The following is an 11,689-nucleotide window of genomic DNA, read 5'->3' as shown; positions in this document are numbered from 1 at the left end:
TCACCAGCATCCATAAACGACTTGCGTGTAGCGATCCTTAAGCCAGCGGAAACTCCGGCGGAAGGAGCCCTTGAGTTTCCCTTGGACGGAGTAGGCTTTGTAGCTCGCCACTCTTCTCTTCCTCTGGAACTCTGGATCATTCACGCTCCTCCACCCCAACACGCCCGTGTCGCCGCCCCTCAATTGCCTCCTCCCCTTCCTAAGCTTCGGCGGCGCCGCCTCCTCGTAGTAGTAGTAGTTGGTGGAGGAAACGCTGCTGTAAGACCTGCAGAAGTCGCCGGTAGGTCCATAGTAAGGCTCTATCTGTATCTGCATCTTCCCCCCGCCGCCGCCGTATGATTTGGATCTGCATTGGTCCATGGAATGGAGGTTAGGGTTTTGCGGTGGAGGTCGTTGAGCTTGTGAGGGAGGCTTTAGGGTGACAGGTGGGTGATGTTAGTTGCACAAACTCAAATTGGTATAGTTGGGTTGCCTAATGTAGTGTCAATAACTTGCCTACCAGAGAAATAATGCACGATTTCTTACGTCTCTTATTTGTTTATTCAAATGTTATTTTTTTAAAAATAAATATATATTTTTTTTGTTATAACTAAAAGTATCAATTTTTTTTATTTCGTTTGTCCCATTTCGTAGTATCTATTTTATAATTTTAGTAAAAGTAATCATATATCGGTATTAAAATATTTTTAATTTTTACATAAATTACAAGTATATTATTATACATAAAATTACTTTTTACACAAAAGTAAAAAAACAAAAATGTCAAAACCTCATATGCAATAATTAATTTTAACATACACACATTATAAATATAAATATAAGCATGTTTTTATTTCAGATTTATCCAAAACTTGTTAGATTTTGTCTAGATAGATACTTTTGATTTTTTATTTTCTAAATAATAATAATAATATGTTTTGTTTGATACAATAGATATTTAGTGTGATTTTCTTTCAAAAAAATTAATATTATTGATTAATGTCAAAATTTTAAAAAATAGAATTTAAAAAGGGTAATACTAAGCCTTTCCATCGTTAAAAAAGTAAGCTCAAATGTTTTTATGTTTTAATGTGATGTGTATTTGTTGTTATTTGTTATATTTTATAGTAAAATAGAAATATATATAAATAGTAAAAATTTTGAATTTAAATAGTTGTATGACTTGATATAAATAAAAATTGATGTGATATTTTGAATGTAAAATTAATTTTTAGTATAATATAACAAATAAAAAATAAGTGTCTTGATTTGATATTTTTAGAGAAAAAATTATGTGAAAGTAGTAAAAATCCCACAAAATTCTTCAAATAATCTATTTTTTTTTTTTATGACATATGCTAAATATGCATTTAAGTAAATATATATATTGAATAAATAATTAAGTAGTGAGAATATTATCGTATCATCTACATATTAATATGTTGAATGAGGTTTTTGGTAATAATCAAGGAATAGCACGATGGATATTTGCATGATGCAACTGAGTAAGGTGATTTTCAACCCATCTAAACTTTATTTATCCAATTTTATCTCCAAATATGTTGCTACGGTAGTTTTACTCCAACCATAACTCCATTTTTCCTTATTATTCTTCAAATATTCAATTTTTTTATATTATTTTAAACAACTTTTTATTTTTATAATCTTAAATAATTTTTTAAAAAAATTAAAAAAATAAAAATATAATTTAAAAGTCAAATTTTATAATTTTAAAAATTAAAAAATAAAATAAAACAAACACACCATAAATGGCGTTTGCTATAGTGCAATACAAAAAATGGTGCTGTAATTGGCTCTGGATTGGAGACCGGCGGCGGCATAAATGCAGTTGAAACGTCAAAATTGACGTGTGGTTGGAGATGCACTAAGGAGAAACAAATAATATACTACTGCGAATAATCTAGTAGATCAATTAAAAGGTATTGTGTAAATAAAGTTACTATCAAATTGATTTTATATCATTGTTAGTTTATATATTGTCTTTTATTGTCTATATATTGTCTTTTATTGTCTATTTATACATGTGATGTTATTTATATTTGAGGTATTTGTTACATGCCCCACTATGATGAATAATGCCACAAATTCATAAAACCGTCAGTGGACTTACAATCGTCAGTTCATTGGTTCAAATCCTCGACGTCTCCAGTTTATTTGTCACATATGGTTCGTCTAGTGTGACTTATTTGTCGAATTTAGTTTGCATGGTATTAGGTTCGGCCAGACGTTTATCCTGCGCATTTTCGGGTAGCGACTGTGGGTTCCCACATCATAAAAAAAAAAAAATAAATACTTGCAATTTTCGATGCCTCCAGGTCACCTGCCGTATGACTGTGGTTCACCTAGTGTGACTTGTCTGTTGGTCTAATTTGTAAAGTATTAGGTTCAGCCGGAGTTTTTACTCAGTGCACAATTTCAGGTAATAGTTGTCTGTTCTCAGGTCATAAAAAAAAAAAGAAAAAAAAAAAAGTAGTCGCAGTTTGTGGTAGACAACAACAGGATATTAGGTTAGTTTACTCCGTGGGCAATTTTGGATAGCGGCCGCGCATTCCCACTTAAAAAAATACTTGCATTTTGTGGTAGACAACAACAAACAATAGCATGAAATCGACAAGAAGATAACAAGAAAAAACAAACCAAAAATAAAATTACACATTACATGTAACAATAAGTGAGACCAAATTCAATTCTAGAAGAAGATGTAATGTAATGTAAAATATAAGAACATAATTCTCTATACATGTTGCTTCATTCCAAATTCTTTCAGTCTCTCAAGCTCAGGCAAGATCTCACTCCCAAGATCCGGTCGATCCTTCTTCCTCAACTCGACACATTTGAGCGCCAATTTGGCGTAGCCAAGCGTCTCCTCGACCGGCCAATCCGGCACGGCCGCGTCGAGGAGATCGGCGAACGTCCCCTTCTGAATCGCCCTCTCGACGTAATGCGTAAGCCCCATCGGCGGCTTCGCCGTGATGATCTGCAGCAGCATCACCCCGAGCGAGTAAATGTCCGATTTCGTCCCCAGCTTCCCTGTCTGCTGATACTCGGGATCGATGTAGCAAAACGTGCCGGCCGCGGACGTCATGTGGTATTGCGTCACCGAATCCGCCACCGACGGCGGCACCAGCCGCGCCAGCCCGACGTCGCTGATCTTGCACGTGAAGTTGTGGTCTAGTAAAATGTTCGCCGGCTTGAGGTCGCGGTGGACGAGCGGCTCGGGCTTCGCTTGGTGGAGGAACAAAAGCGACGTCGCGATGTCCGCCGCGATTTTGAATCGAATCCCCCACGGTATCGGCGGAGTGTTGCCTTTTCGAAAGAGTCGATCCTCGAGGCTCCCGCTGTCCATGAACTCGTAGACGAGGCAGCCGTATTCCGGGCATGCGCCTAATAAGAGTACCATGTTCGGATGCCGTATGCAGCTCAGGATTTCAACCTACGCGTTGTCGAAAAGATCGATTAAAATTTTACGACGACGACGAGAAAGAACGAGAATTGTAGCTAGGTAGATTTCTTATGTACCTCTTGTTGGAACTGTTTTCGACCTTGCACGGCGTCGGGCCGGAGGACTTTGATGGCGACGGGAGTATGGTCGAGTTTGCCTTTGTAGACGGGACCGTAGCCGCCTTCGCCAATTTTCATCGAGCTTGAAAACTCGTTGGTTGCGGATTTTATTTCCTCGATCGAATACTTTCGGTAGCGGACGTCGCTCTGCGACAAAACGTCTAAAGCTCGGTTCTTGGCTTCGGCTTCTCTTTCCGCTCTCTGCTCTGCGTATTTTCGTCGTTGCGCTTCCTTCTCCGCTATTCTCTGCGCTTTCTCCGCTGCTTCAATGGCTGCTCGGCATTTCGCTTTCTCCATTTCGACAAGTGCGAGCGCCGCCTCCTCGGCGAGTCGCGCCTGCTCGATTCTGTTCTTTTCGTCGACTTTTATTTGTTGAAGCTCATCCACCTGAAGAACATAGGGAAATGTTTTTCAATTTTTTGTCGAAAAAAGTTTCGAGCGTTGGATCGAAAGCGTTTTTCGTCGAATTTTCGTACCCGGTGTTGAGCTGAGACTGCTTGCTTGCAGGCAGTTTTGTACATGTTCATGGTTTGCTTTACTTCCAGCTTCAATCTCTGAACTTCTCCCTGTCATTAGTTTTCGAAACAACGGTGAATCACGCGATAAAATTTTCGTATCCGTAACGGTTCGAAAGTCTTACGTTGTCCTCCGCATCGGCGCCGGTTCCCATTCTGGCGGGGCTTGGAATCTCGACTCTCGTTATGTCGCTCGATTCGTTGTCGAGCTCTAGAAAATCGATGTCGAGCTGATTTAGGTTCGACAGATTTCGGGCGCTGCTCCCTCTACTAGTCGGCCTTAGCATCTCTGCGTGATGATCCATCGATCTTTTCTCGCTGTTCATTAGGTGTCCCCTGTTCATAGATTTCGACGACGCGTATATGAAATAATTTGGTTAAGCGAAAGACGCGGGACGAGTTATCGAACAGACGAATTACCTGCTGCCGGTGTCCGTTTCCAATCGATTCAGCTTTGGATGCGGCAATTGAGGCGGGCTCGAACTCGATGCATGTCTTGGACGGATTGACTGCGCCTTGCCTTTCGAAATTATGTAGACGGAGCAGAAATCCGGCGCAGCCTTGTTCACTAGAGTCGCAATATCTTGACTCCAAAACCTCCTACGCATCGAAACATATGTATGACATATAAAATACACAATTCTGAAAGTATCCTATAGTATAGTGCTGATTTGAATCGATCAACGTATTAAAAACTGATAGAAAACATATATTTTTAAGTAACCTAATTAGAGTGCTGATTTGAATCGGTCAACATATTAAAAACTGATAGAAAACATATATTTTTAAGTAACCTAATTAGTTTCGAGTGTTCGATTTAGCATTGTACCTCGCGAGGGCGTTCCTCGACGATGAGCCGAGGACTATACTTGTAATGTGGTGTTTGTTGATGTACTCCAAAAGTGTGTTATGAACATCTCCCCCTTCTAGGACAACTTCTCGTACGTTGATCTACAAGGTTGTTGTTGCGACGGATTAAGGTTAACGATCGAATAACAAACAGAAAACGTAAAGAATACCAGAGTTACATGGTTTATCAACAACGTGTTGATTACGTCCACGGATAGAAACGAAAAATAAAGATTTCATATCTCTAAGTCTATTAAGATAAACAAAGAGAATACACCGGACATGGTCAGCACCGTAAAAACTCATCGAAGTAGTAAATTAGATTCAAGACATATTAAACAGTTGTACGTATAGAACAAATCATTTTATTCGTAATTTAATTTACACATCGCAAGGTGTTTGATAATTATACGATCTTACTTACGCTTTTACGCGCACAATATGCGCGGAAAGGAGCGAAGATAGGCTCCTCGGCTAGCCCACAATTGACCTCCCCCAAGCTCACGCCATCTACAATAAAATTACGGAGAATCACGTATCTGTCGAATTGTTACACGGTTATCCAAAAATTTATTACGGGCATTGGGTACCTACGTTTTATCCGAACATGGATCAAGACAAGAGTTTGGCCGTAGGTGACAAGTTGATCAATGGCCCATCGGACGGCGATCGTGCTATGCTTGTCCTTGTCGACGCAAACGTATATGTGATCCTTTTCGTCGGATAACATTTTGATCCGATCTCGATATACGTTTCCGGACAATGGCTCTAATATAAAAGGTAGCGGCGCAATGACGTCAATACCACAGGAGCAACCGCGGCGTCGCCACCGTCATTGCCAACGTGACGACCACCACTTTTTTATTTTTATTTTTTTTCTTATTTTCTCGTCAATAAAAGAGAAAAAGAAAAAGAAAAAAGAAAATGAAGTTACTATAGGAAAGATACTATTTTTATCTTTCCTCCATTGTCGTAAATCCACAGATTTTGAGTGATGTCTGAATTCACGAAGTCAATGAAAATATATGGCAAAAAAATTAAAAAAAAAAGGGGATTACAAATATAAAAAGAGAAGAGATTGGGGGGTAGAATGTAATAAGTTAATATGAAAACGGGCAATGTGTTTCCGACGTCGTTTTGAACAGAAAAGTTTCAATTTGAAGATTTTCTTGTAGTTAAAACCCTAATTTCGATCTATAGTAGGGTTGCGTCGTTCAATTCGGAATTCACTGGGAGGTTGAGTACTGCTGGAATTGGCGAGGTCTTTTCTGCCGTGAGAATTCAATTGATGAGTGATTGAGAATGTCGACGGTGTATGTGTTGGAACCGCCGACGAAAGGGAAAGTGATATTGACGACGACGTACGGGCCGTTGGATATCGAGCTTTGGCCGAAGGAGGCGCCCAAGGCTGTTCGGAACTTTGTGCAGCTGTGCCTTGAGGGCTACTACGATGACACGGTTTTCCACCGTGTTATAAAATCCTTTCTCGTTCAAGGCGGGGATCCTACTGGCACCGGAGAAGGTACATATTCTATTGGCTGCATCGACTTTTAAGTCCCAAATTAGCATTGTAACCTATAGGATAGGTTTATTGTGTATGTTAAGGCATTTGCGAAGGTCTTATCAGTGAATTTGCGACTCATTTGTGTGGTTCTATCTGTTACCCCAATCTGAAAAATTTATGGGTTTCTGTTGTTTAGTTCTTTACTGAGTTTATTGTTAATAGTTTGAAATACATACATACATATATATATATATAATTTATTACTTTATATCATAATTCGTTGTTGGAACTACATGGTGAGTGATGATAATGCAAAAAAGATTTCATTGTTTCGAGCAAACTGTCGTCTTTAATAAATGTGTTGATTTTTTTACCTCACTTTTTCTATGAAAAGTTGATTTGTCTTCTATTTCCAGGCGGTGAGAGTATATATGGTGGTGTTTTCCCTGATGAATTTCATTCTCGCCTCAGATTTAAGCACAGGGGTTTGGTTGCATGTGCTGGTGCTTCTGGCCCTAATTCGAATGGCAGCCAGTTCTTTATTACCCTCGATCGATGTGATTGGCTGGATAAGAAGCATACTATATTTGGAAAAGTAATCATTGCTTAATGTGTTGGGTATGTATGAAGATTTTATTGCGCTTGACATCTTGGAATTGAGAATATGTGTAATTTATTTTTACAGGTAACTGGAGATTCAATATACAATCTATTACATTTGGGTGAAGTAGAGACCGATCAAAATGACAGGCCTGTGGACCCACTTCCGAAAATTGTTTCAGTTGAGGTAATAGGATGCTTTTTTAAAGAGTTTCTTAACTGTGAGTGTTATGGGGTTTGATCTCCCATTGTATTTTTTTTAGCTCATTTATCTGTTAAAATAATATTTTCAGCGTTGTTCATGGGGCCAAGCCATTGCGGATTTTACACACTTTTTTCACATGACAATTATATTTCTTGCTTTTTATTTTTATTTTTCATTCATGCATCTTTCGAAGTGTTGATTCAATTTGTCTTTTTGTTTCTGTATTATTAGCAGTTCCTGTACCTGTCCTACTGTTAGTTGGCTGTTTTTAGATCAGATGAGATTGACAAAATAGAATTCATATTGCTGTGTCAATGGTTCAGTTAATGCTGATAGATCCTCGTTGATTGCTTCTTTTGTTCTTCGTTTTCTAACTGTACCTTGGACTGTGTTTGCATGTTTTTTTTATTTTTCATATACGCTGTTCAGGTGTTATGGAATCCATTTGATGACATCGTGCCAAGGAAAATCCGTGTGCAAGCTTTGCCATCATCAGAAAAGAAAGAAACAAAGCAGAAGGTCACCAAGTAGGTTCCGTATCTGTGCTCCTTTATATGTACTGTTACATATTTTCTAATAAATAAACAGGAATACAACTGTTTCTTGTGATTTTGGTGCATAGAAAGTTGAACTTACTATCATTTGGGGAAGAAGCTGAGGAAGAGGAGATTGAACTTGCAGCTGTTAATGCTAAGATAAAAAGCAGTCATGATGTTTTAAATGATCCTCGCCTCCTGAAGGAGAACACTGAAAATGATTTGGTAATGATATAATAGTGTTGGTAAATTGTTATTTTTATTTCTCTATCGGTGTTCTTCCTCACATTCGGTGTATGTTGTAAAAGAATACAATTAATTGAAGGGCAGAATAATGTGGTGTTAAACCTTAGATTGCATAATTGATGTGCAACTTTATTTGAACAACTATGCTTAGATTACAGAACTTTTACCGATCCTTATGAATTTGTTTTACTATTCTCTTGTTGGATTCATATTGGAATTTTATTTTCTTTCAGTATCTATTAATATGCATCAATCATACTATATATATGGGAAAATTGTTTGGAATTTACTAAATTTCACTAATTCATATTTGATGTAACTTTTGATTGCAGAATTCTGAGGAAAAGCAAAAACCAAATGATTCACATTTGATTGTAAGAGAAGCTCTAAGTTCAAAGAAAGAGCAAAGAAAGGAATTGGCATCTGAGGATGCTGAAGCTTTTGATGATAGCGACGAAGATGAGGCTGGGTTTGATGCTCGAATGCGCCAACAAATACTAAGAAGAAGGAAGGATCTTGGAGACTTGCCTGCTAAGAAAGAGTCAAGCAAGGGTTAGTTAATTATTTTGAATTCACTAGTTTAGGCTTGCTTGTGCAGTGACAGAATTTCTGCGAACAAAATGGCTTTTAGAGCAAATTCCTGTGTCAGCAGTTATTGTGGACTAAAATGATAAGCCAAACCAGTCATTGTACCCTGCAGGAACAGTATACTGTTCTATCTGATCTGTCAATATTTTCATGATTTCTCGATTGGCTTGCGTCTGATTATGCATGGCATAGTTATTTCTAATTATGTTGGTGTTGTTTCCTCAGTGCCTATTTAATTTTCTGATTTTTCATGTCAAAACTTGTCAAATATATAAATGTATACATAGATAGATATTAAGGAAAAGTGGAACTGTCATTTGCTTTAGAAGTATTTGTTCAATGTTCAGTTTTAAGTCTCAATATTTTTCTAAGCAGCTGTAGATTCATCTCTAATTATCTGTACTCATCAATTACATTGGCGCAGGTTCAGGATCAAGGAATCCCGCAGCTTCTCCACCCAGGTATGATGACTTTGTGTGGACATTGATTTTTACTTTTGTTGTTAACAATGTATATTTTTTCTCTGATCGAGTTCCAAAGTCAGTGCTGCTGTATTATAGATCCGTAAATGTAACTAGGTAATAGTAGCTGGGCCATTCTCGAAATTTTACCTATGTTACGGTGCTAATGCTGATGAAAATTGCAAAGTTGGCATTGCTCTATCTTTGGATATCACTGATAGTAACTTAAACTTGAGTCTTAGGTTTTTTCCTTCATGCAGTTCTTCCTATATTTTCTTTCAAAGCGTACTCGATTTGAAAGTCAGGATATGAGAAAGAAAAGACCAAATCAGTTTTGTAAACAGAACACACTCGATAGATAATATCTTTTTTGCAATCATTTTCATCAATGTAATATTTACAGTTTTATGTACCTGTTTTAAATTCAATCCGAAATTGATGGTCTGAACTGTTGTATTATATCCTATGATTTGGTTAATCTTTGTGCAACTCAATATTTCGCTAGGAGGTTCTTGAATGTTAATTATCTTGTGCAAATGAGTTGTGTCACCATAGCATTACCATGGCCATGGATTTATCTGCGATATTGTCTCTCGTAAACTTGAATCTCAGTGTCATTGTTCGTGCAAATAACTAATGGTGGCTAGACACTTCTTTTCTTCCTCCATCCCTAAGATTGCTAGGCCGCATGTTATGAGCTTCTATTTTATGTTGTGCTTTTGTTGCTTTCCAGATCTAAAGTTGCCAGCGATGACGAAAAGCCAAAAGTAGACAAATTATTTCTGAAGAAAAAGGGTATAGGCTCCGAAGCCCGAGCTGAACGCATGGCTAATGCAGACTCCGATTTACAGTTGCTAAATGAAGCAGAACGAGAACGACAGCTGCGGAAACAAAAGAAACATAGGCGCCAGGGGCATGAAGACGAGGTATACTTGTACTCTTATTTATTTTATTTTATAAATGTTTGTTGAATACCTTTCAAAATTTCTTTTATCTTCTATATGCTGGAGCAAAGTTGGATAATCTACTGATAGATACGTCTGCACATTCTATTCAGGAGTTCATGCTGTTTGTGACTGTGTATGGAATATAGTTATTTTTCTTATGAACTGCTTTACTTACCAGCCTGCAATGTCATAAATGTGCTAGATGTCACTACCTATAGCTAGAGCAACCAATATTTGACTAGCGTTTCTGGAATAATTATACACAACTAAAATAAAGGGTGGGGCAACCGAGACCTGAACCTTAATTTCCTTTAATATGCTACCCATTTGAATTAATACGAGTGGCATGGATAGGAAAAGAAGTTATTATCGAGAGTTTTCATGCTGCCTGCCCTCGGAGAACTGGATGTAAGAACTAATGGTTCTCTGAGATAAATTTGTCGTAGTGATGCAAGAAAAGAGAGCAGAAGCTATTTAGATTCTTTGTGTCTATAGATTGGTTATTTACTAATGTATTCATGTTTGTTCTAGATCCTCGCAAAACTCGAGAGGTTCAAATCAACTTTCTCCACAAAGTCTGGCGCAACTAGCAGTGAAAGTGCCAAGAACGATGCTGATTCATCAGATTGGATGACGGTTCAGCTAAAGTTTGCTCCCGAGCCTGGCAAGGTTATTTCTTTCGATTGCAGTTAGTTTCAAAATCTATGGTTTCTGCTTTCGTATGGAAGATTTGCTATGATAACTGATCAATTGTTCCACTACAGAATAATATGTCCCGGAGTGAGGACCCAAATGATTACGTCGTCCACGATCCCCTCCTGGAGAAAGGGAAAGATAAATTCAATAAAATGCAGGCGAAGGAAAAGCGAAGGCAGCGAGAATGGGCCGGGAAGTCGCTTACTTAAAGAAATGAAGAGTTTGGTAATGAAAGACACAGTCACTTTTGACGGGCTGACTCTACACTGCGACAGCTGCAGCAGCAAAAGTCTGTATCGAAGATGGAACTACTCTTCCCGGATTGCAGGTACGTCGACAAAGAATGGTTATTTCGACTAATCTTGGTGAGATCTATTATAGTGTCTCCTTCTTTGCTGTGTCATTTGTCGATACATATTGTGCGATCGAGGTTATCCGAGGGAGCAATGTAAGTTTAAATTGTGTACAAGATGGATGCCATTTGATTGCTCTTGTGATGGATTTCGTTGTTGTGTAAAGCACTTGTGTTGATGTTCTTGCAGCGGGTAAGATAAGAATATGTTCTTTGGCAATTTAATTTTATTTCGAACTTTTTTTTTTTTTTTTTTTTCAAAGTAAAATTCAAAAGAAGAGTCTGAGACTTTGTGGTAAGACTTCGTAGAGGGAGCATTTGTCCAAACAATGGTTTTTTCATTAGTCATTGGATGTGCAAGAACATGTCCAGTTTAAAATGAAACGAATTGTAATTAAATTTTTAGTGACTGTAAAATAAAAATTTTATCAATTTTTTTTTAAATATATTTTATTCAAAAAATGATAATTAAGATTTTTTTTTTCAAATTATTTGCTTAACATATTTATTTTAATATAACATTAAAAATCTTATGCAATAAAAAAAATATGTACAATATTTTATATATTTAAAATAATATTATACAATTTACCTTTAATTTTATTCAAAATATTACAATTATATCTGTT

General features: G+C 37.4%; 3 protein-coding genes across 3 annotated transcripts; 1 reads left to right on the top strand and 2 right to left on the bottom strand.

The window, feature by feature from the left end:
• Positions 1-360, bottom strand: LOC127255471 (uncharacterized). The gene has a single exon (XM_051281002.1). The coding sequence runs from the start codon at positions 358-360 to the stop codon at positions 1-3; it is 360 nt and encodes a 119-aa protein (XP_051136959.1).
• A 2,374-nt stretch (positions 361-2,734) lies between these two features.
• LOC127255470 (U-box domain-containing protein 34-like) lies at positions 2,735-5,722 on the bottom strand. The gene is made up of 8 exons (XM_051281000.1): positions 5,520-5,722; positions 5,350-5,435; positions 4,906-5,027; positions 4,497-4,676; positions 4,202-4,412; positions 4,038-4,127; positions 3,520-3,948; positions 2,735-3,433 (listed from the first exon to the last, which is right to left on the bottom strand). The coding sequence occupies exons 1-8, from the start codon at positions 5,653-5,655 to the stop codon at positions 2,735-2,737; spliced, it is 1,953 nt and encodes a 650-aa protein (XP_051136957.1). The 5' UTR covers positions 5,656-5,722.
• Positions 5,723-6,069: 347 nt separating this feature from the next.
• LOC127255948 (peptidyl-prolyl cis-trans isomerase CYP57) lies at positions 6,070-11,304 on the top strand. Its single transcript, XM_051281747.1, has 10 exons — positions 6,070-6,447; positions 6,846-7,024; positions 7,115-7,216; positions 7,664-7,761; positions 7,857-7,995; positions 8,349-8,568; positions 9,029-9,065; positions 9,799-9,991; positions 10,544-10,681; positions 10,777-11,304. Exons 1-10 carry the CDS (start codon positions 6,228-6,230, stop codon positions 10,915-10,917), a joined length of 1,467 nt encoding a protein of 488 aa, XP_051137704.1. The 5' UTR covers positions 6,070-6,227; the 3' UTR covers positions 10,918-11,304.
• The last annotated feature ends 385 nt before the right edge of the window (positions 11,305-11,689 follow it).

This window comes from Andrographis paniculata, unplaced genomic scaffold (assembly GCF_009805555.1).
Source record: "Andrographis paniculata isolate CXL003 unplaced genomic scaffold, ASM980555v1 Contig54END, whole genome shotgun sequence".
In the NCBI taxonomy this organism is placed as follows: domain Eukaryota; kingdom Viridiplantae; phylum Streptophyta; class Magnoliopsida; order Lamiales; family Acanthaceae; genus Andrographis; species Andrographis paniculata.
This window is presented reverse-complemented; position numbering and strand designations above follow the sequence as displayed.